The following is a 26,804-nucleotide window of genomic DNA, read 5'->3' as shown; positions in this document are numbered from 1 at the left end:
CAATAAAAACGCTAAGATGGTAACTCTGAAAACGGTTCATTCATGTTTTTTTTTCTATGACCAGTGAGTTGCTTTAAGAATACTGTCTATGGAATTATGATCAAAAATGATTGTTCTCTAATGCAGTGTTTCCCAAACTTTCGACATCTGTGTACCCCTTCTATAATTTTCGTAACACTGAGTACCCATCGTCATAAAAAATTGCATATGAGTACTTTAATAACTATCAAAATATATTTATTTTTTCCTTTTAGTACATTATAATAAATAATAATTAAAAGCCTTTATATTTCTTACAGACAAAAAGTAAATGACAGTGAATTGACTATATCTAATGTATATATAACCTATAATTATATATCTATCTATCCATGATTTTTTGTACATTGTCATACATTAACAAATTAATAATAAACGAAAAATAAAATTCATTCATAATAAAATAAATAAAAGTTATATTATAAATAACATTCATTATAATCAATGAGAAGGATAAAATTGTTTATGTTGAGACAGATCATCATAATGTGGTTCCCTGGTTGTTAATTTTAATCTGAGATGCGGTTCCACATCCAAAAGCCTGTTCTTTTTTTTGACCATATGTCTATAAATGCTGAAAAAGCAACTTCACAAAGAAACGAAGTTGGAAAGAGGCAAGATGTATTTCGGGACATTCTCTATTAAAACTGGATACACATGTTGCATTCGCAACCAGAATGATGCTAAAGTATGCTCCTTATATTTATTTTTAAAGAATCTGTCTAAAGCTAATTCCAACAATTGCTCTTCTTCGGAATGCGATAAACCTTCAAACATGGATGTTGTATTAATGCTTTTTGCACCAGGCGCAGCCAAAGCCCGGTGCAGCGCGTACCCCCACTTAAGTTTTCCCGTACCCCAGGGGGTACCCGTACCACACTTTGGGAAACACTGTTCTAATGGAATGTAATTCTATTTAATCGTGTCGAAAAACCAATCTATGATGAAATTGTATTATCACTAAAAATTGTAGGTATTTCAAAAGAATTGCAGTGTGCTTTTATTAATAATTATAAGATTCCTTTTCAAAGTATCCACTCTCGATGTAGATTGGTGAATCCTGCAATGAGGCGGTCCTGTTCTCGCTCGGTCACAGCATTCACTTCATTGACAGGTGGGAAAAGTCCACAGGAAAGGGAAACAATAAAACGACAAATATTTATTTATATAAATTTATTAATAGAAAACTATACAATTTATTATTTATGATGAAAAATGAAACCTGCATCATGAGATGTTGAGTAAAAAAGAATGTAATTAAAAAAACTTTCGGCTTAACAGAATAATAATGATTACTTTATACAGAATACACTTTAAGGCACTTTACGTTATAAATATAATATTATTTGTTCATCAAAAATATTAACTTATTGAAAACACTATTGTTAAAAACGTTTCTTACGCAAGTAAAAATGAGAATTGAATTTTACAAATTTTGAGTCTTTTGTGTATCTACAATCAATGACATTTAATAATTGATACACATGAGTATGTTTTATGTATTTCTGACAATAACTAACACTGACAAATTTTATTATAATTACAGATACATATTTGGCATTTTCTGAGGAAGTTGATATTTTAATAATTCAGATACCATTGAAAGGTACTTACTATACTTGATCAAAATCATATGCACTATGTAATACTTAGATCGAATCTAGAAGAACAGTCGGCAGATTTTAACCGTTCTTGTTGCATTGCTGCAGATGACACAAACATTAATCTTAACTTCACACTGTTGAATATCATTGTCATCGATACATCTTGATGACCAAACACGCGAGTAAATAAATATCTCTAAAATAATTATGTTTTGTCTATTAACAAGATGACATTAATTAAATTCAAATTCAAAAAAATTCTTAACGGAACAAAACTGGATTACATAACAACAATGCCTTTATTATTGCAAATATATGAACGAAATAGTGTCAATATCAAAATAACAAATATTATTGCCTGTAAAATATCATTTAATAATAAGTCACATTAATATTTAAAAAAAAAAATTGACATCAGTATGTACAAACCTTTCTCAAAATTAAAACAAATAACATCTTATATGCCTAAAAGTATAACCATTATCTGAATTGCACAGTCCAAGAAAAATATCCATATAACAAAATATATTACGGCTGGTTTTATTTGAATGTTCAAAATATGTTACTGAGTTATGTATGTACTTTATTTGTAAAACTTTTTACTGGAATCTTTAGCCATGTCCACTAAGGTCTGGCAAGGTTTGAACGGTGCTCCGTAAAGGGCGGCGAACTCCTCCATCTTGGAGACCAATTTGCTTGCACCGTAAGCGTCGACCCATCTACAAAAGAAAATAAACTATAAATCATTGCAATAAATATCATTACCGAAAACGACAATGTTAGTTTTCTTAAATCATTATTCATTATTGAATTCCTATCACACGAGAGTTTTTAAAATAAAATTTCATACAGGAAATTTTACAGCGAAAAACTACAATGAAAAACTATTACGGCCAATCGAAAAACAAAAAACACCCATGGTCAGCATCGAACCGGCAACTTTTCGATAGATAGTCGAGCGAGCTGCCGACTAAACCATTGAGACCGTGGCGAATGTAAAAAAACACAGTACACACAATTTTATTTGACAAGACAGATAAGGTGGACTCCGTCGATTTGGAGTCAGTCGGCGAGCTCCGTAATTAGCGCAACGCTCGCTCGGCCATGGAAATATCAACAACAAAACAGAAATCACCGGTTAATACTTTATTTTAGTAGATCATTATTTGGAAGCATCAAAGACAAGCCATAATACATTTTACCTTCTTTGGCTATTTTGTCTTTTACATATAAATACTTATGTAGAAATTTCTCACTGCACCAACGCAACTAACCGATGAGTAACTTTGTGAATACGCAGAGAGCCTTAGTAGAAATGAAGATGGGATGGAATACAGTGGTGAGAATTCTGTGCGACGCCATGTTTTAGATTATGAAAATGAAGTGCATGTCATAAACACCCATTTTTTATTTCGATGTATTTTCAATATATTCACCATCAGAAAAACAAAAAAACACTTCAATTAAAACAAAATGTTTTCTTACTCATTCACTGCTGACCAGTTAATTACTATTTAATTACCACTACCACATTTAATTATCATGCTAATAGTATCTAATGGCCATCTAATGCAAACGCGCCAGTCGCGTTGTCAGCACTAAATGAGTTATTAATGTCAACCGATTACCGGTACAGTACACTCTTAGTAATCCGCCGCTCGATTATCCGGCAACTACTATAATCTTTGGAAGCTTTTGGTCATAGGGAAAGCCAGGAATCCTAAGCCGATCAATAACATCTGCCTCACTGAACAACACTGGTTGTGTCAAGTGATTTACTGTTTAATATTTAGTTAATAAATATGTATAATTCAGTAAATATGTACTTGATTTTGGTTATAAATAAAACCGTAATTTACTAGTACAAATTTCTCAAAAAACTATTTTTACGAAATACCTGTTTTAATTTTTACCATATTTTGTATGTATGCACTATAATCTGTCGCTTTCACTAATTGGACACATGTCTGGTTTTTGGGGTGGCCGATTACTGAGAGAGTACTGTACCTTGTTTATGTATTTGTAAATAAAGCGACGTGTCCCAAAAAAAATACTTATGAATGACATCTACGAGTGAAACCGATAAATTAAAAAATATTAATTTCAACAGTCAAAACTATGGATTCACATTCAAGAAAAGAATCCAATTATATGAGTTTTGCAAGTAACAGAAGTATGAAACCGCAATGGGTGTATTTGGTACTCTAATCATAGATCTAATCGTGGAAACGACAATATAGGTAGGTACTATAAAAATATCAATGAACAATCTGAACTGTCAATAAAGGATTGTGTAAATCTCACCTGAAAGGTCCACCGGTGAATGGAGGGAATCCGAGACCAAATACAGCACCGACATCTCCCTCTAGAGGATTAGCAAGAATATTTTCTTCTAAACACAGAACTGCTTCATTGACAAACCTGCAATCGACCGAAGATATCAAAAATTTTGCTCACAAATAACTTTTTCATTATTTCTGTTGAATTAAATACAATATATACAAATACAGTATCTCAATTTTTGTCAGTTTTGAGTTGTTTGATGTAATGAATTCAGAATTTGAATACGCACATATTCTACTAACACGTATCTCAAAACACACTTTACAACATAATAGATTTAAGCAATTACATAAAACTCGTATCACAATAAAAGACTTTTATAACTATTATAAACTCGTTGATCTTAATCTTGAGTTACGTGTTTGTAAGTATACAAAATACTGAACTCCGACAGATGATTATACTTAAGCTCTTTCTTGTAAGTCAAGATACGTGTTTACTGCAGTAATATTCACAGTAAAGTTGCAACGCATTCATGTATCTTCGACAATATGACTGATCAGTCGAACGTATAGTGCAATAAATTGAAGAAACATAACATTTTTTTCATGAAAATATGTGTAACTATGCGAAATGAATATTTCATAGAAGAAAATTTATTTCTAAATTAAAAACTGAGAGAATAAAGTTGTTATTTGACTCTCCTGAAAGGTTGTGTTTTTTGAGATACGTGTTTGTAGAAAATTATCGACGATAACCCCGTTATTTACAAATTTGGCAAGGTAGAATTTTTTCTCAATTCAATCTCTTGAGAATTGTTTTTGCTACAAAAAGTTCATTACGAGTCAAAATATTCATTATTTCTTAATTAGAAGTTAATTTTAGTATGCTCGAGCAAAAAGAAGGATGCTGCGAGAAGTCACATTTGCGCCGCGTTGACAGCGATACTAGATGAATTCGGTTATGCCAGATGTGCATGGATAATGCAATGCACATCTGGCAGGCGACTTGCTGCGCCGTATGTCTTAGATTTGCTGCAAGATGCAGTATCGTATGTCTTAACTCTAAATCTAAATAAACATTTTAAGGCTTTTATCCTGGAAAGTAATAAATTTTGGATGCATATTGGAATACAATATGTAAACTCGCCAGCGGCATAACTGAAAGACATATGCAGAAAATATCACACATACATTCGCAAAATACCATGAGCTGTGACAAATCTGGGGCTCGATATTATATTACCATAATGTACAAGTAATTCAAAATACATACTCCACTTATATGTTAACTTAAAAATATGTGTAGGTACAATTGTTTTTTGAATTATCAATAACCATGTCCTTGCTTTTTCGTACAAGGTGGTTGTTAAACACCCATGCTTTGAGAAAAACACATTTATTTTGTCCTCACTGGGAATCGAACCCAGAACTCTCGGGTGGAAGCCCAGCGCCTTACGCACTGCACCACGAGAGCCACTGTGTACAATTGTTAATTTCACAAGTAATTTTAGCGCACAGCCACAAAATGGTTTTCTGCGTAGGTAAATAGTATATTGCATTTTTAGTACCTAGGCAACTTTTCTAAATCAAAATCAAAAAATTCCTTTCCTTTGAAATTTTCACTTTGAATTCACTAATTCGAAACCAATTTTTAAAGTCAATTTGATTTCAAATTATGTAACAATATGTACTGTATAATAAAATTAATCAGTTGGACTTGAGCATTTGAGTAGAACGCCCGTGTCGAATAGAAAGTAAAATTGTTGTTACCAGAATTTAATATAAATAAGTGTCTGAAAGAAAGATTATTAGGTGAAAACAGACAGCCGAGATGTACAGTGTATAAATTATTTAGTGTATACATACTGCACAAATTAATATATTATTAATATTAACAGAGAGCAAGAGTGAATAATAATTATTATTGTTGCACGGGAGCAAATAGTGCGCCAACGTGGTGATGCGAGTGGTTGTCCACACTGTTATTTGTTCACACTGTTACGCGAAAACCATAAAACTTGCGAAAAAAATGAGGAAATTACGTGCATCAATTGCAAAGGTAACCACGCGGCAAACAGCCAAAAATGCCCAGTGGCAAGAAGAAAAGAATTGCAAAGAAGCAATGATAAAAATGAACATACCTTTCAAGGAAGCAAAAAAAAATATGTTAAGTAACAGCTATGCTGACGTATTAAAACAAAAAAAAATCGTGGGAAGAGATGAAAGCGAAATGATTCAAAAAATAAAGGAAAACAAAAAGAAAGAAGAAGTGGTGCTAGAAGCTTCAAGTTCAACAATAACAGCTACAGGTAGTAGCGTAAAGCCTACAAAAAATAAGGAAAATTCAATGGGGAAGACAGAGGTTAATGCGATGGTAGAAATTATGAAAGTCTTGCTGAAAGGGGGAGACTGGCAGCAGATCATTAAACAACTAATAATTTAAGCAGTGGATTGGGTATGCAAAAACTTCAAAGGAAATTTAGGAGAAATTCTAGGGGAGGTTCTGCAACAAAATGGATAGTAAAAAACAAATTAGGATTTTACAATGGAATGACAGAAGTATGAAGCAAAAAAAAGAATGATATAGAAATTTACTCAATAAGACAAAAAATAACAATAGCATTAATCTCAGAGACTTGGCTGAGGTCTGAATTAGACTATCTGAAATTCAATGATTACACGATGCATCAAAAATACAGAGGGGATGGATACGGAGGAGAGCGATTCTGGTGCATAAAACACTGGCGTCTAAAGAAGAAAGAAAGAAAGACGGTAGAGCTAGGCAAAATAATTATAAAGCTATTTAACAGAATAGGAGTGAGGACCTGATCGACGGATCCCCTTCCAGAAGAGAAGAGGCGATATGACAACGAGTCGCAGTCAAAGCCTCGGTAAAATCACAAAAAAAAAAAAAAAGCATTGAAATATTTTCCATGCTTTACCTGGAAACCATTCTGAGTTGCATATCTTCATTGGTATTAGCTCCCTTCGATACGAGTGAGTATTTCTCTTTAAGGATAGTCATGGCTTCCTGGTTCACCTCTTTGTGTTTAGTTCCTTTTTCGTAAATATATAATCCCTTTCCAGATTTACGGCCCATGAAACCAGCTTTTACAAATTCCGACATCACGTTAATGTCGCCTCCACCGAAACGCTCTCCAAACGACTGAAAAAAATCAATTTAACATTAAGTTTATACCGGTGCAAAATCTTACAAAAAAAATATTCAGCAATCCATTGAGTCAATTCACCTTTGCTAAATCAACTGAAATGTGGTTTCCGACATCGATACCGACTTCATCAGACAAGGTGGCGGCGCCGACTGGGAAACCGAAAGTTTTGGAAAGTTTATCCAAGTCCTTCGGATCCACTCCCTCTTGTAGCAATCTGAAAATAATCAAATACAATATTGTCAATAAAATGTGTCGTCATTATCAGTGGAAAGAGACAACAATATACACGCATTGTTTTACTATTTATAGTGAACTTCTATATAGCAGCCGACGCATCATCATAGCCATCGTTCGTCATCAGTGAACTAAAAAAAACCCCTTTTATTCATGTACAACTGTATGTCCAGCCCCCGCTTTTGTCATTTTACACTATAAGCACCACTCTAACATGTCAACCATTACATAATAATACATATACATTCCGACCATGTCCGATCCTAATAAGATCATAATATGATCCCATATTATGGGCCTCCACGGAGTATATACAGATCATACGGATAATATACATATTATGTAATCTTAAATAGTTCTTTTATTTATTATTTGTTACAAAATTTAATTACATTTCACTTGATATTTTTTAATTATGTGAATGAATGCACTTACAGTTATTGCACTTATTTATAAAATATTAATCAGAGTGAAAATATTAACTACGGCTGTTAAAAAAAATAAAGATATCTGATCTTTTCACAGTTTGAAAACAACAATACCTATTAATAATTATCCAGCTGTTTAATATTTCTCAATTTCAACCAAAAGGGATAAAGATATAGCAAATTATACCCCTTAAATAATATCAAATAAAAACTGACATTTTACATCAATTGTATGAAATTTAAATGAACATCTCTCTATGAAAATAAAAAAAACATGTTACCTTATAGCCTCGCTCAGCATGGTTGAGAGAATCCTGGTGGTGTAGAAGCCGGGTCCGTCTCCGACTGTGATGACTACTTTTCCTTGCTTGAGCCCCACTTGGACTGCGGCGGCGCTCGTCTCCTTGCTTGTGCCGGGATGTGTGATGATCTCCAGCAGCTGCATTTTATCCACGGGAGAGAAGTAGTGCATACCTACGATTCACCATATTTCTTAACATACCAGAGGAATAATTTTGATACCTCAAATAAATATTTAATAAGTGTAATAGATAATTCAGTCGTTAGCTAACTCGCTAGAGAAAGATAAGAGTTATAGAAAAACGGAGGCCAAATAATACAGGTTGAAATTCGTGAGGCTACCCAAAATACAGGACGAAAAATGTGAAATTTTAACTACCAATAGACTGAAAAACTACAGTAAATTCAAACAACCTTCACTTGGTAGCGACATGTTTGAACGTAAATACGGTTTCAAGGGGTTTATGACAATTTTAACATATGAAGTTAATTTTATACCAATGACTTTATCAGGTCTCGAGCTTCCGGCGGCTATTTTGGTGATCGGAATTGCACTGGTGTTTGTGGCGATGATGCAGTGCTGGGGGATGACGGCTTCCAGTTCTTTGATTACTTTGTGTTTAATATTTAAGTCTTCGAATACTGCCTCGATCACGATGTCGGCTGTCTTGAATTTGGAATAGTCTAAGGTCGGCAAAAGGTTGGACAGGAATTTGTCTTTTTGGATTCTGTAACAATACAATACAAAATAATGAAGCCGTCAGGTCAACTTTTGATTATGTAAGATTACTGAAAACAATAATTGCAAACTAACCGGCGGCATTTAAAATATCTTAATCGAGATACTAAGATGGATATTGTCAAATAGGAATAGAAGAACATTAAGAATAGAAAAGAGACCCATTCGCTGGGATAAGGAAACCATTAAAACACAATTTTTTTTATTCTAAATTAACTGTAAAAAGTAAATTTGAGCAATAAAAACACAAAGCTTTCTTACACATTCATCTTCTTCTTTTTCACAGCCATGTTGAGCCCAGTTTGAATTTGACCAACGCCTCGGTAAAGACCGGCGTTGCTTGTATCCTTCATGATGACATTGTAACCTTTGTCCACGCTCACGTGTGCAATACCAGCTCCCATCAAACCTGCACCCAGAACTCCGACCTACAAACAAAATACATTAAAAAGTGTAATAGTAGTCTCGCCAAATGCACATTCATGAAATTGTTATACCACTCCACTAATGCTGACATTATTATATAGCTATTCGTACAGCAGAAGGCGACAAGTATCTCTAGAGAGACATAGCTATGGAATTTAAATGGAGTCATGGCCCTCAGTCCTAAAAACAAAAATATGATTTATTTTAAATAAAACAACTTACTGTTTGGATCTTTGTTTTAGGAGCTCCGAATCGATTCTTTTTGCATTCAGTCTGTCCACGGAACAACCCGATGAGACCTTTCGATTGAGGAGTCGCTGACAATTCTCCAAATCCTTTTGACTCTGCTTCGTAACCAGCAGCATTGCCTTTGTCCACACCCACCCTGATCACATCTAATATCTGCAATAAAATATACAATATTGGTAAACTTTGTGGCACCAACGATGGCCGAGTGGCTTAAATGCCGGCCTATAGAGTCGAGGGTCCCAGGTTCGAATCCTGGGTCTGGCAAGTACACATATTGTTTTTCAATTTGTGTATGAGTCAGAGTATGGACCTAATAGGTTGAGCAAGTGGCTGACATCCATTTCTCGTAAAAACAAAAATCTGTCAATACAAACCTCCACTCTGTGGAGGCCCATATGATCCTATTAGGATCGGACATGGTCTAAAGAAAAGAAAAGAAAAGAAACTTTTTATGAATTGACCATTGTTGTACAATACTACGTAATTTCTTCTTCGACAGTGCCAAATATCATCAAAGCCATAGCTATCTTCCGGCCAGATTTTCCAATCATTAATAATTAAGCTTCACAACATGGTGCAGATTTACCGGCTGCCATCTTCCTCCCTGAACATAAACAAAACATTTGGCTTCCAAAAATAAAAATAAAAATTATATTATATTCTAATCGAGAGTTTTGAATTATTCTTTATCCATTTTTATCTATTCGCTCAACGTATTAGGCCCATACTCCAAATCCAAACACACATTGAAAAAAAACAGGATTCGAACCTCCAACATAAGTTCAGCAGACACCTCTACTGTTCACCCATTGCTGACGATTCCTTATGCAAAGAAATTGGTTTTAGCCGCTCAGGTTTAGCTTATAGGCATCTACAGGCGTACAGGCTAACACACATGCATTTATGACATATGTGACGTTAAAAAACAAACGTGGCCATCTCCAGTCAATGACTTTTTTGAGATTTTTGGTTGGTATGATTGCTTGTGTTGTTTTATATAATATTATTTAGTTAAGACATGGCTATCTCCTCAATTTCTGCTTCAAAAATTCAAATAAAAGATGTGATTTTTTTCAAACTTAGTCATATCCATTGATTTTTTATATCAAACGTGGTCACATTCGTCTTGGCCAATAACGACGTAGCACTTTTTCAAAATGGCCAATCATGTCGTGGCATTTTATCAAGATGACTCCCATCAGCAAAAAGTTTTCTCTGTGTATACGATGTGCTCTTCAAGTTTTTAAGCGAAATAATTGTCAAAGAATGGAAAATAATCCAAATAAAGTTTGAAATAGTGTCTCCAGATAATGCACGAAAGTTAACCAGATCAAATTATACCATTAAACGTTCAAAGAAGACTGAAAAACGGTAAGTAAATTTTGATTTTCAAACGTTTTACGACAGTTAGCATTTTAGAACCTCAGGGCTGTGCCTTGGCTGTTCATATTTTATGTTCAGTTTTAAAGCTGCATAATATCGTGTAAACTGGTTCAGTCATCTTTATTTTTTTTATCTATTTTTATTCAAAAATATTGTTATGTTTGTTTAGTTACCTTTAATTCTAATATCATAAAACTCAAAATAAATTCATAAACCCAATTATAATTTTCAAATTATGAAGTGTTAGTTGTAAATATGAAATAAGTTATACATTTATAATGTTGTTTTTTTCGGGTGCCGGTCGAAATCCCGAAGGGCCGAAATCCCGAATGCCGAAATCCCGAAAGCCGAAATCCCGAATGGCCGGAAGCCCAAAGGCCGAAATCCCGAAAAATAAAAAAATATAAACAGTAATAGTTTTCAACCAGCGGCACCCCAATAGGCGGCGCTTTTTCTAGAGTGTGTAATTTAACAAGATAATTGGAATAGTTATATAAAAAACTATTATTGATTATGGAATGATGCAACAAAATAATTTTCAACCAGCGGTACCCCAATAGGCGGCGCTTTTTCTAGAGTGTGTAATTTAACAAGATAATTAGAATAGTTATATAAAAAACTATTATTAATTATGGAATGATGCAACAAAATAATTTTCAACCAGCGGTACCCCAATAGGCGGCGCATTTTCTTGAGTAAGTAATTTAACAAGATAATTAAAATAGTTATTTAAAAACTATTATTTATTATGGAATGAAGCAACAAAATAATTTTCAACCAGCGGCACCCCAATACGCGGCGCTTTTCCTCGATTGCATAATTTAACAAGATAATTAAAATGGTTATATAAAAACTATTATTAATTATGGAATGAAGCCAGAAAATAATTTTCAACCAGCGGCACCCCAAAAGGCGGCGCTTTTTCTCGATTGTATAATTTAACTAGATAATTAAAATAGTTATATAAAAACTATTATTAATTATGGAATGAAAATTATTTTCTTGCTTCATTCCATAATTAATAATAGTTTTTATATAACTATTTTAATTATCTTGTTAAATTACACACTCTAGAAAAAGAGCCGCCTATTGGGGTACCGCTGGTTGAAAATTATTTTTTTGCTTCATTCCATAATTAATAATAGTTTTTATATAACTATTTTAATTATCTTGTTAAATTACACACTCTAGAAAAAGCGCCGCTTATTGGGGTACTACTGGTTAAAAAATATTTTTTGCTTCATTCTATAATTAACAATAGTTTTTAATACTACTATTTTCATTATCTAGTTAAATTATACAATCGAGAAAAAGCGCCGCCTTTTGGGGTGCCACTGGTTGAAAATTATTTTGTTGCTTGATTCCATAAATATTAATAGTTTTTATTATAACTATTTTAATTATCTTGTTAAATTACACACTCTAGATAAAGCGCCGCCTATTAGGGTACCGCTGGTAGAAAATTATTTTTTTGCTTCATTCTATAATTAATAATAGTTTTTAATACTACTATTTTAATTATCTAGTTAAATTATACAATCGAGAAAAAGCGCCCCCTTTTGGGGTGCCGCTGGTTGAAAATTATTTTGTTGCTTCATTCCATAATTAATAATAGTTTTTAATACTACTATTTTAATTATCTAGATTAATTATACAATCGAGAAAAAGCGCCGCCTATTGGGGAACCGCTGGTTGAAAATTAATACTGTTTATATATTTTTATTTTTCGGGATTTCGGCCTTCGGGATTCCGGCCATTTGGGATTTCGGCCATTCGGGATTTTGACATTCGGGATTTCGTCCGGCACCCATTTTAACACAACCCTGTTTGTAAGAATACAAAACAAACCGATCGAATACAAAACAAAACTGTCTATCTCCAATAGTATTTATGTCAAATCCAGATGATACAAAACAAACATAGCCATCTCCAACATAAAATCGTAAATATCTTGTTTATTAAGGATCCGCGATTATTGAGCATTGTTTAAATCGTATTCTTTAAATAAAATATAATCATAAATTAGGAAATTATTAACTCACGGGTTCAAATTAACCACAAAAACAAAAAAGTTGATTTACTCAGTTTCACATGTGATGGAGATGACCACGTTTGTTTTTTAGCGTCACATATATACCTATTTCTGCTTATCGAGTAAATAAATATTCGCACTATCGTGATAAGGTGTACATATGTTTTTGTAACGTTTTTTTGTGTATGTTGTAGACATATAGGCAAGATAAAAACCTTCAAAGGAGCCGGATACAATCCGCCGGACATCTTCATAACCTGTTCTCTCGCCTTTGAGAACACTTTGTCTTTTACAAAATCATATTGTAAAGCGAAAGCTGTCACTTTGTCAACCAAAGACTTCTTAGACCTGTCAACTTTGAGGGCACCCGATGCAATGTCTCGAGCAATTTTGATTGCCACCTCTTCTAAATACCGGATGTTCACGTCTTCTGGTTTGCCGAGACCTGAAATGTTTTTTAAATTCCAATTACACACATTAAAAGAACACACTACTTCTCATCTGTCTATGTCTATGTCTATGGCAGTAATGACTAATGAGTGACCTGCACTGCAGCCCTGAGACGATTTTCTACGGCCCGAACGATAAAAAAGGTTTTATTGTTTTGTAAAATAGTCAGTTTCGATAATTGAGAAGCTTGGTATCAAAGTGGGACATAAGCCATTTACAAAAATTTACAGGAGGCTCACAAACATGGGTGTAAAGGGTCTGTTTTTCATATAAAATACCAACATTAAACTCAATAATCTATATGAAAACAACCGTTTTTGATACTTTTGATAGATTTTTTGAAAAGAGCACCACTTGCACTACCATAATCAATCAAAACATGAATTTAGTCGGAGGTAGTGTTTGTCCCACTTTGATACCAAGCTACTCAATTATACGAAAAATATATTATAATGTACAGTAGAACCCCGATAAAACAGACTGAAGCAGGTGAGAGGATGTCGGTTATATAAAAACACAAACAAAATCATGTTTATTTGTCTTCGGATGATATATTCAGACACACCCGTTATGGAGTGACATTAATGTTTGGATGTCGACGCGTTTCCTTTTTTTAATCCTGCTTTGAAAAAAGAATCAAGTTTTGTTAGCATTTTTGAAGTCCGTTGTTTAACTTTTAACGTTCAACTATAAAATTACGAAAATCAGACATGATACCCAGGGTCACCTTTATATACTTCTAACCATTGTAAACTTATTGAAAGGATTAATAAATGCATCCATTCACTTCGAGCAAACAAATTAAATTGCCGTGCAGCTGTGTGAATTAGCGACCAGCGTTGCAATTAATGTCAGTGCTAAGTTGAGTCTACGATTTTTTACAAGCAGTGACACTGACGTTTTTAACAATTTTTACATTTGACTGGACTTTTTTTTTAATTTTTGACGGTCAACATGTACCAACGTGTACTGCCAATTAACCTGGTGGATATCTTCAATAGAAGGTGACAATTTAATTAAAATTCTCACTTTTATAATATAATTAATTCTTTATGACTTTGTTTAATTAAAATCCTAGGCTAAAATCACAAAATATGATATATTTATGAAGATATACTTGTAATTTACCTGGTCCTAGGGGTGCGACAACCAAATCGACAATACCCAATTTCTTGGCTTTGTCGGCTTTCAAAGACTTCCCAGTAAGTGTCAGGTCGAGAGCAGTAGGAATGGAAGTGAGCTGTCGTAATCTAAAAACAATAAAAATTTGCCATTTCCGTCGATTTAATTATATCTTATTAATGATTTGTAAACAAGTTTTGATTCTAGCATACAAATATAGATACATAATCCGTTGTTAACTTTAAATACCTAAATTATTGACTTACTAACTTTTGGCAGCAACCCACGATGATTTTAGTAGTGGCGCCGGAAACCCTACCACCCCCTCCCTTTGCTACATCCCAAAACTAAAATGTGCACTAAGACAATGTTTAAGTTCCATTATTTCAAAAAGTATATCAGTGGCAATTATGTTGTTTTACATTTTTATCTGGTAACCGTCCATGAGTAATCCATTAGTGACAGTTTCAAATCGATTGCTTCATTAACAATGATATTAGTTTTTGAAGGACCTTTTAGAGTAACAGACTGGCCTCAAATTTCAATAAAAAATATTGTCACAACATTAAAGCGAATCCTCTCTGAACCTCCCTGAGGCACCTAGCGTAAAAATAGGAAGTTTGTATTTTTTGATAATTTACAATAAACTGTATTAGTTAATATATAATCGTCATCATCATCATCAGCCGGGGTCAATCCACTGCTGGATGAAGGCCTCCCCAAGCTTCTTCGAACTCTCTCGATCCTGTGTCGTTCGCTGCCATGTATTTCCACCGAACTTTACCAGTTCGTCAATCCAGCGGCTCTTAGGGCGACCCTGTAGACGTTTTGTGCCCCTTGGGTACCACTGGATGACGGCATTTGTCCAGCAGCCGTCCTTTCGGCGAGCAATGTGCCCCGCCCATCTCCATTTCAGCTGTTTGGCAACGTCTATTACATCGCGTACTCCTGTCTGCTTCCTAACCCATTCGTTTCTCTTACGGTCCTTTCGCGTGATGCCCAACATACACCTCTCCATGCCTCGCTGTGCGACTCTTAGCCTTTGGACATCTCTCGTGTTGACGCCCACGTCTCGCAGCCATACGTGAGCATGGGTAGCACACATTGGTCGAACACCCTACGCTTAAGACACAATGGTAGGTCACTTTTGAAGATACTATTCAGATGTCCGAAAGCACTCCATCCCAGCTTTGTTCTTCGAGCAATTTCATCGTGCATGCTTTCGTCTATGGACACCTGTTGTCCGAGATAGACGTAACTGCTGACTTGCTCGAGTTGGGTGCCATTAATACAGATAATCGCAGGGTCCGAAAAACAGTTCATCACTTTTGTCTTTGAGACGTTTATCTTTAGGCCGACCGTTTGACTGACATCCGCGAGTTCTTGCATTCTACCTTGGAGGTCTTTCGGGTCTTGTGAAAGTATAACAATATCATCTGCAAAGCGCAGGTGACTGAGGTGCTTCCCATTAATTGAAACACCTTTTTTCTCCCAATAAAGTTTCCTAAATATTTCCTCATGAGTAGCGGTGAATAGTTTAGGTGAAATGGTATCACCTTGCCGGACACCTTTGTTAATGGGGAATTTACACGACCATTTGTGGAGTTTCACGCATGCTGTGGCATCACTGTATATACTGTTCAATATGTTTATGTAGCGTCTGGAAATTCCTTGGTTGCTAAGGGAGTCTATAATAGAAGATTTTTTTATTGAATCAAATGCCTTCTCATAATCAATGAAACCAAGGTATAGTGGCAGTCTGTATTCTTGATACTGTTCTATAACTTCTTTGACGACTTGGATGTGGTCCATCGTGCTTTAGCCTCTTCTGAACCCAGCTTGCTCTCCCAGTTGATTCTCATCTAGAGCAGTTTCTAGGCGGTTGGAGAGTATTTTTGTAAAGACTTTGTACAGAATTGACAATAAGCTGATTGGCCGATAATTTTTCAGGTCTTCCTGATCTCCCTTTTTAAGGAGGATGATGATCGAGGCACTTTTCCACGCCTCTGGGACATTTTCTTCGCGCAGGCAGGTTGTGAACAGCCGTGCTAGCACTTCGTTCACGGTCTGTCCGGCTCTCTTGAGAATGTCGATAGTAAGCCCATCTTCTCCTGGAGCTTTTCCATTTTTCATGCCTCTTATTGCATGCTCTACCTCGTAGGTAGTGACTTCAAGAAGACAGTTTTCGTCATCATCGTTCCTCAGATGGTTTGAACTAGTTGCATTTTTTCCATTTTCGTCATTATAGAGCGAACTGTACAATAATTAATTCCACCACTGTGTTCAATAAACTATCCCAGTTTCGCAAAACAGTAGTGCCGTTTTGCGTTTTTAGTGCTGTGATTTCCCTTCTCCCTATATAAGTAATATGTATTTGAAAACAGTAAAAAGAAAAATATTTTTTATTTAAAGTTTAAGATAAACTTACATTTAAAAAAAAATGTGAATTTGTTAAAGGATTCCATCTTATTATTACATATTATTTTATGGTCATAGTTATTATTAAAATTTAGTTTATTAAGTTTTCTATATTGGAACGAAGAAATTTTTTACTAATTCATAGTTTTAACATTTTTTATGTTTACTTTAAAAAATATAAATGTGAAACTTAAAATCTTTTTTTATTTATCTCAAATTTTATTTAGGTACTGTCCCAACATTGGTATGTATCTAGGTATACAGGAGTAGGCGAAAATTTTATCAAAAAAAGTTGCATATTCTAGCATATCTTTTTTATATTATGTCATATTATAGATAGAGTATTTTATTTTATTTAATCAACAAAATGTAATTATGCTTATTAATAATTGAACCTTGATCATCCAGACTATCTGGGGATACTGACAAATCTGGATAAAAATCCGGCAAAAACCAATGGAATATTCTACTATTCACCTTTTTTATTACCTATGTATTTTTTTTTGTATAATCATACAAAACTGATGATCATATAGAAATCCAAATAATCGAGGTTTTACGGTACAAAGGGTCCAGTAATTATTTTAGATTGGCAAAATTGTACAGTAAAATCCATGAATCAATGAGATTTCTAAAAAAAATATCTCCTGTAGATTTAAAAAAAAAATTCTTGATCAATTAGAATCTCGATTAACACGTCATAGCAGGCATAAGGAATTACAAATTCGTATGTTTTCATGTGCGTCGGCCAAAATAGACAATTTCATAATCCACATACCGTATGGAAGTTAATATTTTTTGGAGATTATTTGATCATATAAACTGAAATGAAAAAATGAAAATATAAACTCAAATAAGTTTAATTCAATAGGTATGAACAATAAAATTGAATAATGTATGATTAAAAAAAGGGAATGTTGGTCAGATAAATCAGATATCACCATTTTTGCTTCTAACAAGACCATTTGGACATGAACATGGTTATATTAAGTGACATGTTTTATAAGGAATGTTCCCCTGACAACCATTGGACATTTCAGGGTCCTACGCATTGAAATAATAATACATGTATTTTGAAAAAACATGGAATTCAAATCTGCGATCCATGGTTTCAGAGACAATCACACTGCCACCAACTCTGAAGACTGCTGTCAAAAAACAGAAAATTTACCTTTGAGTTCCACCACTTCCAGGTAATAATCCAAGCATAACTTCAGGAAGGCCTAGACTGGTTTTATTATCTTTTAAAGCAATGCGGTAATGGCAAGCCAGCGCTGTCTCGAGTCCCCCGCCCAAACAGGCCCCTTGAATGGCTGCAACATAAGGCTTCGACGATCTCTCCATCCGGTCGAACAACTGCTGCCCTGTAGTGTAAAGAATAAATTACATATCAACATTGTTTTTGAGTCACTTTTATCCTCACTTCGCTCCCAACCCTGACTCCTATGTAACAATAACTTGCTGCACGTACATAAAGCAGTAAATTGTCAAATCAATATTAAACCAAATGTTAATGTAGCAACAACTGGTCAAGTATAAAAATATAATTCAGATGAGATATGTAGGTAATACTTGATATTTAAAACATGTGCTGTGCTTTTGCTGAAACATCTATTTCACATAATAACATACTAATCCACGTCTCGGCCAATGCCCTCTTCCCCACCAGGCCTGGCACACCACGGCCCTCATAAGCAATCTTTATCCCGAAGTTACGGATCCAACTTGCCGACTTCCCTTAAGCGTCAATTACATTGAGCTTCTTTACGAGCTGTTTGTTGGAGAATTTAAAAGCGGGCGATTCAGCTACTGCGATTTGATGATTACACACAAAACTTTCCATTCGCTGAGAAGCCACAAGCCAGCGACTATTTTGACAGATCCTAGTTCGTTTTTTTACCGGGAGGTTGCTACTGCGCAGATGCAGTAGGCCCACACGCCGGCGTGTAGCGTGTGAAGTCGACCGGCTTTCAACTTTTCTCGGTAGAATGTTTACAACCTGCTTGTTAGCTTGTTCGATGATTACTTCTTCTTCTTCGATGGCGCTACAGCTCAAGTCGAGCCCTGGCCTCCTCCACCGCTGTCCTCCAGCCGGAACGGTCCTCCGCACGTCTTTTCCAGTTCCTGATTTTTAGTATCTGGTTGGCATCTTTTGTAACATTATCACCCCATCGTGTGCGTGGCTTTCCCACTGGCCGTTTCCCTCCTGGTTTTCCTTCGAGGATCTTCTTCGGTATCCGTGACTCAGGCATGCGCTGGACATGGCCTGCCCAGTTTAGCCTCTGGAGTTTTATGAAGTTGGAGAGTTTTGAATCTTGGTATAAGCGGTATAGTTCCGTGTTGTACCTAATTCTCCACTCCCCACCATCATTCATGGGTCAGTATATCCGCCTAAGGATCTTTCTCTCAAAGCAATCCACCATTTCAGCTGCTTTCACATTTAGCGTCCATGACTCGCACCCGTATGCAACGACTGTGCGTATGACAGTTTTATAGAGCTGCGTCTTAGTTTTTCTGTGGACATTTCTGGATTTGAATATGGGCAGCAATGAGAAGTATGATTTATTTGCAGCGGTTATTCGGGCTTTTATTTCTTCCAGTTCCTCGTTTTCTTTTGTAATATTGGAACCCAGGTATGTGAACCGGTTGACAACCTCAAATTGATGGTTTCCAAAACTGGAACTTTGGCCGAGCCTACTCTGATTTTGTCGGCTTTGTACGATGACTTTAGTTTTGTTTTCATTTACTCTTAAGCCAATCTCTAGTGCGGCCCTTTGGAGGTGGTCAAATTCTTTCTTCACAATCTGTATGGATCTACCCATCATGTTGAGGTCGTCTGCGTAGCCAACCAGTTGGCTCGGTCTGCTTAATATAGTGCCGCTCCTGTTCACTTGAGACTTTCTGATAGCAAATTCGAGGGCTAAGTTGAACAGCATGGGAGCCAATCCGTCTCCTTGCTTAAGACCCCGAGATACTTCAAAGCCCTCCGTCCGTTGGCCATTCACCTTCACCTGGGAGAGTGTATTCTGCAGTGTGATTCTAACAAGCCTGACTAGTTTTGGTGGGATTTCAAAGTCCAGAAGGACAGTGAATAGTTTTTCCCGGTCGATGCTGTCATATGCCTGCTTAAAATCAATAAAGAGCTGATAAATGTCCACATCTGTTCGATGATTACACTGGGCGACTTTACAGGCAGATTATAAATTCGCCAACAAACAGCTCGTAAATAAGCTCAATCTAATTGACGCATTACCTACATTATTCTATCGGCTAGAGGCTCTTCACCTTGTCGTCACCGTTCAGGCAAAAGTCACTAACCCAAAAAACATCATTTCGAGATATCGCAATTTGAAAGTTTGGAGATGAAGGAAACATCAGATTTAATGTTTTTAAGGATTTATCTACATTACATAATTTTATCATGTCTTCTTAATGAATTCTTTGGGATACTTTTACATTTTGATGCTTGGAAGGTTTTGATGGAGGCAAGGTGGCTAAAATGTGGTTGTGTATAGAATAGACCCACAGAGGTCCTTTTTTTGCTTCAACATCTTTGATAATTATAGATATTTACATTATCAAAAAAGCAACTAAATTAACAATAACTGAAGCAACTCGATCAGCATAATGTGGCTCTAGATAGAATTACATTGTTGGCAACGCATCGCAAAGGAAATGATGAGAGATTGCAGTGAGCATAATTTTTTTACAATTCACGTTACCCCTTCCCAAAAATTTCTTTATCAGCAATGACTGATCATTATTTTTATCAGTATATGGAATCTTATAGTCGGTATAGGTCTCATTTTGATTTTTGTACTCAATAATATGTATGCCAAAATTCAATATGTATTAAAATAAACCTAACCTAGATATGTAATACAAAGCTCATAGTTCAATAAAAGTAAATAATAAATCAGCTATATTTTTATTTGTAGATTTATCCGACTCGTGGTATAAAATTCACAGTCCTCTCATTTGTCACCAGTCAAATATTTCGAGTCTCTTTCAAGAAAGTCTACCGTTTAACACAATGGATCGATTCTCCACAGCACAATGCAGAAAAATCGTATAATCAAACTATGAAATTGGCAAATTTTCGATGGAAAATTAAGGTCAAAATTCAGTAGAAACCATCGCCCAACTGAAGGCTGTATTCGCAAATTGATTAAAGAGAGACTCGTAGTGTTTTGGATTACCTGACACCTGTACATGTTTGCCCAGCCAGTTCACGCGAAAACATTGGAAAAATTTTAATTAATATTACACTCACCCCAAAGATATTTAATTAACCTTTCTAACGCGGCAACTGACTTTAGTCAGCCTATACGCGCAAGTCATCCGCGCGTCAGCTGACTAAAGTCATTTCGATTTTCGTTTGCCTAGTACTGCTTTCGGCCAGGCGCGAAAAAATCTAATATTGATTTAATTTATTCAGAAATCATCCTTCTCTTGACATCTGTCAATGAATAGCCTAAACTTTTGTTCTATCTAATTTAAATAAATATTTTTCGGGAGCGTGTCTTGGATAAAAAAATATCAGTCATCGGGCCAATTCAAACTTGCCGGGTATATAGTGTCTTATCGCTTCTTAGTGCATGTGCGCCGAAGATATTTGACTGACGCGTTTGTAGCGATACGAATTCGCGATATAATATGTTACATTGTTTTTTAGTGATTGAAAAACTATTTGGTGCATAAACTGTTATATAGAATATTCGAAAGTTACATTGATCAAAGTGAATTTACAAAACATTTTACAAAAGGAATGCTTTTTGAGATTGCATTCATTCGTCTACCTGCTAGTATATTATCCGCGAGTTAATAGTTTCGGAAAATAATTTGAACAAGGTGTAATTTAAATATAAAAGTCCGCGATTCAATATTTCTCTTTGTTTATTGTTGATTAACATTTTTAAATACTATTTTCTGATTATACTAATAGGTAAAACGGACAAAAGTTGTTTATTTACCTTAGTTATCAGTCATTTATAAAGAAAAGATATGTTAAGTGAATAAACATTTTCACACAATTGAAAATTTCTGTATCGGAAAAATTAAAAACATTTTGTGATAGCATATTGTGTGTGGTCGATATTTTGTAATTATTTTAAAATGGATATCCCTGGTAATTTGAGCGATGAAATGGGAGAAGCAATTCATGATCCTGATTCAGATTATGAATTGAGTGAAAATGAGTACTACGATGATTCAGATACTTCCAGTGCCCCATCAGAAAGTGCTGCTGCCGCCGCCTCTAATTTAAATGTAAATCGTAATGTTGACGATCTGTCTTCGTGGACTACTGGACCTTTCATACCAGTTGTTCACGAATTTGATGATTTCTTTTCTGGAGTCAGCCCGCACACAAATTTATCAGATAGCTCTAAAGAAATAGAATTTTTTGAGCATTTTTTGAATTCAAATATAATGGACAGAATCGTAATCGAAACAAATAACTATTATACAGAAGACATTAGAAGACAAGAACCATCGCCGAAATCACGAATGCATAAGTGGGTCAACACAGACGTCCCAGAAATGTACATTTTTTTTGCTGTAAGTATGTTGATGACTAGAAATCGTCACATCACAATAGAGGAACATTGGTCAACCGATCCACTCTTATCCAGCCAAATGTTCGGGAAAGTAATGCCAAGAGACAGATATACTTTGCTTTTGAGGATGTTGCACTTTTCGGATCCCAATACTCAAATTCCTGGAGATAAATTACATAAAATTAAAATTCTGATCGACCATTGCCGAGAAATATTCAAAAAAACAATGATGCCGCACGAGAACTTATGTATCGACGAGAGCATAATTGTTTTCAAAGGTAGATTGCTGTTTAAACAGTACATTCCTTCAAAACGCCACCGTTTCGGCATAAAAATGTTCGTTCTTTGCGATGTGATGACTGGTTATATATTAGATTTCATAATATATTGCGGGGAAGGAACAGATATTGTCGATGAGCAGGGACTTGGCATTTCGGGAGCTGTGGTAACGACATTAATGAACGAATATTTCGGTAAAGGTCATACTATGTGGACTGACAACTGGTATTCAAGCCCAGACTTATTTAAACATCTTCACGAAAAAAAAACAAATGCTTGCGGAACAGCCGAAAAAATCGAAGAAATATGCCAACATTTAGGAAGCTCAAGAAAGGAGAAGTGGAGTCAAAAAATAGTAGCTCGCTATTGGCTATAAAATGGCACGACCGGCGCGAAGTCCATATGTTGACTACATTGCACAATGATTCATTTACACCCACAGGAAAATTCAATAGGCAGACCGGAGAGCCTATACTGAAACCTACATGTGTTATCCAATATAATAAATGTATGGGATCTGTAGATAAAGCTGATATGATGTTAAGTACACTAAGTTGTATGCGAAAATCAATAAAATGGTACAAAAAGGTGGCTTTCCATATCATAGATCTGTTTTTATTAAATTCATATATTCTGTTTAGTACTATCACAGGCAAAAAAACAGGTCTAGCTAATTTTCAGTTAAAAGTAATCAGGCAAATATTTGAAAAATATCAAGTTCCAGCCACATCCCGCGCACAGCAACCCGTCGACCATCCACTGCGCTTATCGGCTAGAGCGATGGCAAAGCATATGCCGGACATAATTCCTCCCGCAAATAAACGGATAAATCCTTGCAGAGTTTGTCATCTTTGTGCGAATACAAAAAAAAAGCCGAAAACCAAAAAATATTCCATATACATGTGTTCCGAGTGTAACGTGCCATTATGCGTGTATCCGTGCTTTAGAGAATACCATGAAAAGGTGAACTATTAAAATATTTAAGTGTTTCAAAAATACTAAAATGACCTACCTACATATCAGACGATGTTGAAATTTATAAATTAATAACATTTGAAACTATGTGGATTATGTGTTCTATTTAGTGAATAGTGTATTGTCATGTTATCAAAATAAACCATTAATATTATCAAGTGGGGTGTAAAAAAGGATTTCTCATAATTTATTAAGTGGTCTGGGATTACGGTTGCATTAACTCTGAAGTTTTGAACACAATTCTGTCATCGACGCACTTGTCCGGAGCCGACACGTCAACAAAATGGCGACTGAAACGTAAGTCACACGCTTTTTGTATAACGCGGCTTGTTCGTCATTCTTTATCATAATCAGGGCACAAATGTTTATTTTTAAGATCGTTAAAAATATTACGACGATTCATAATCACCGCTGAACACTTAAAATATTTTTGATGACTGTATTTGTACATGTTTGACTGACATTTATTGTGATTTATCAATACTTGAAATCATGACGCGCTCTATTGTATTAAAGCGGTATTCTTGACGCTTTGAAAGGGTTAAGTTATTACGCCGTATATTTTGTCGACAAAATGACTCAGAAATATTCCAAATACACTATTATTACTTAAATCATTTGTACATTTCACAGCCAAAAAAGGGATTGTGTAAAGTTTCTGTCATAAATGTTGAGAATCAATGTCCTGGCTGACTAAAAATACTGTCAAGGCATTATTAAATACTTTTAAATTGTTATCATCTTTTCTATGCTCACCCATTTTGGAAACATTGGTGGCTTCTTCCGGAGTCTTGCACTGTTCCAGCATAGATATATCGGCTCCAGCGATGAAGCATCCTGGTTTTCCTGACACCAAAACCGCTGCATGAACCGATGGATCCGACTCCACCTCATTCATAATTTCTCGGAACTCATCTGTCACAGCTTTGTTCAATGAGTTAACCTGAAAATGTTTTCTGGTTTGAAACAATTCTAAATGTTTCACATAGGCAGATAAATCACCAATTTCCATATTTCTGGAATCTTTATAAAACTATGGAATAATATTTATTTAAAACTTTTATTAATTAAAGTAAAACACAATATCATCAAAACAACAATAAACCATGGAAATATTTTGTTAAAACGATTCCAAAATATCTTTAATCGTAATCAATGAATATTTATTTTCCTTGGTACATAAATTTTGCATTAATGGACGATATCTAAGTTACGTATGGTTTGTGGATGACATTGTCATCGTCTCAAGAGATCCGAATTACGTCCAAAATTTGATTCAAGAACTAAGTGAAAACAGCCACCATATAGATTTGAAGTTGTCTCGAAGACAAAAGTCATGATGAACCACTCAACTACACCTATCTCGGACAAGTGTCTATAGATGCTGGTATGCATTACGAAATTATCCACTGAACAAAGTTGGCACGGAGCGCATTCAAACGTCTGAACGTCATTCTCAAGAGCGACCTACATTGTGCCTCAAGTGCAGAGTGTTTAACCAATGTGGGCTTCCAGTGTTAATGTATGCAAGTGAAATTTGTTCTCTTAGTAACAAAGATATCCAGAAATTAAGAGTTCCATACTGTGGTATAGAAGGGTGCACGTTATGGCATCACGCGTAAAGACAGAAAAGGGATTGAGCCGATAAAGAAGTAAACGAGAGTATGCGACGTAATTAAGTATGTGTAAAATGAAGATGGGTCGGACACATAGCTCAAAGAAAGAATGACTGTTGGACGAATGCAATAATCCAGTGGTATCGGAGACATAACAGATTTATGATTTTATTTTTGTTTAAGGTGACGCATCAGTGAAACGCCAAATAATTTTCAACTGTACGGGCGACGAAATTTTGGACTCGCTGCCATTCACTGAGAGAATGTTGACCCGGGAACACGTCACTTTGCTGCGTGATGGCGACGGGTCAATTAATTCTAAAATCGTGTAAAGATGACTAAAAACGTTACCCATTTACTTTAAAAAGAAAACATGTCAATGAATATATTATTATTGTTACTAATAGAACAATAAACAGAACATAAAATGGACGTATGTTGGATTTATATGACAATTAATATTTCGTTTGACAGGCGTCATTTTCACCCGCCACCCGCAATCCGCGCATCGCCTAGCGACGATCTTTTTAGACCGTGCCTCAACTAATGCATGGCCTTAAGCAAGATGCATAGACCTGAAAACATGGAACAGATGTAAATGTCATCTTGGACTGAAAAGTTGTCAGGAATAGCTAAAAAAATTCCTCTCAGCCTGGATTCTGGACGAAAAATACAAGATTTTACAATTTACAATTGGAAAAAATCAGGAAATGTCCAATAAACCCGATAATATATAAACTATTTCAGCCAAGGAAATATGGTCATCGTAATGATAGGTATTATAAACGGTACACTCAAGACTAAAAGAAAGGTTAAAAAAATTCTATAAGTAGGTACCACAATGAAGTTTGAACTCTTATTATTTAACTGATAACTTTCAACAAAGTCACTGAAAATTGGTTGATGATAATAGGTACATAGTGGCTTTACAAGCAAGCATACGGAATAAAAGGCAACCAATATGATGGCCAGGTTAAATTGTTATCAGATGGTAGATAATATTAAACGATGTCACCCAAACATCATTGTGTAATAAGGCGATCGCCGATCTAAACTTTGGACAAACCTTTGAATCTGGAGAGTTTAGCGTAATGACATACACACCGTCGACGACTTTGCATTGTGTGTGAACTCTATCTTTGGCAGCCAATCCATATAACCTCACATGTGAAGCTGAAATTGAAGACATTCATTAATACTGTAATATTTCGAAGAACCTACTAAAAATATGCACGTAATTCTGAGTACAATTCGGTTCTTAACGCACGATATTTTAGAATAGTTAGTATTGACGTGTGGATGCTTTACCGAGAGCCGGGTTAAATGTAGAGTTGTTTTGGGATAGGCGGCTTAGCGCCCCAAAAAATCGCCAGCTTGCCATCACAGAACCTTCTGAGGCTTGACAAAATTGTAACAACCGGTCAACAGATTTTAATTTAATAAATAAAGGACTTTGACCCGTTGACGTAACTGACGTTCCGATCCAAAGCGAAT

The 26,804-nt window shown here is 35.2% G+C and overlaps 1 protein-coding gene across 1 annotated transcript; it reads right to left on the bottom strand.

Moving 5' to 3' along the window:
- Nucleotides 1–1,223: 1,223 nt before the first annotated feature.
- Mtpalpha (monolysocardiolipin acyltransferase Mtpalpha) lies at nucleotides 1,224–26,804 on the bottom strand. The gene is made up of 14 exons (XM_085955286.1): nucleotides 26,619–26,804; nucleotides 26,377–26,483; nucleotides 24,451–24,637; nucleotides 18,054–18,246; nucleotides 14,471–14,592; nucleotides 13,108–13,337; nucleotides 9,451–9,630; nucleotides 9,064–9,230; nucleotides 8,562–8,791; nucleotides 8,045–8,237; nucleotides 7,180–7,315; nucleotides 6,871–7,094; nucleotides 3,948–4,064; nucleotides 1,224–2,362 (listed from the first exon to the last, which is right to left on the bottom strand). The coding sequence occupies exons 1-14, from the start codon at nucleotides 26,689–26,691 to the stop codon at nucleotides 2,227–2,229; spliced, it is 2,295 nt and encodes a 764-aa protein (XP_085811412.1). The 5' UTR covers nucleotides 26,692–26,804; the 3' UTR covers nucleotides 1,224–2,226.

This window comes from Rhyacophila brunnea, unplaced genomic scaffold, assembly GCF_057557595.1.
Source record: "Rhyacophila brunnea isolate RB1 unplaced genomic scaffold, BYU_Rbru_1.0 scaffold_5, whole genome shotgun sequence".
Classification (NCBI taxonomy): domain Eukaryota; kingdom Metazoa; phylum Arthropoda; class Insecta; order Trichoptera; family Rhyacophilidae; genus Rhyacophila; species Rhyacophila brunnea.
This window is presented reverse-complemented; position numbering and strand designations above follow the sequence as displayed.

Excerpts from the sequence above, each read along its gene's own strand:
- Mtpalpha (XM_085955286.1), bottom strand. The coding sequence starts at position 26,691 with ATGGCAAGCTGGCGATTTTTTGGGGCGCTAAGCCGCCTATCCCAAAAC. Across the intron at positions 9,631-13,107 it reads TGTATCCGGCTCCTTTGAAG|ATATTAGATGTGATCAGGGT; the intron begins GTTTTTATCTTG and ends ATTTTATTGCAG. Across the intron at positions 8,792-9,063 it reads AAAAAGAAGAAGATGAATGT|AATCCAAAAAGACAAATTCC; the intron begins GTAAGAAAGCTT and ends GTATTGTTACAG.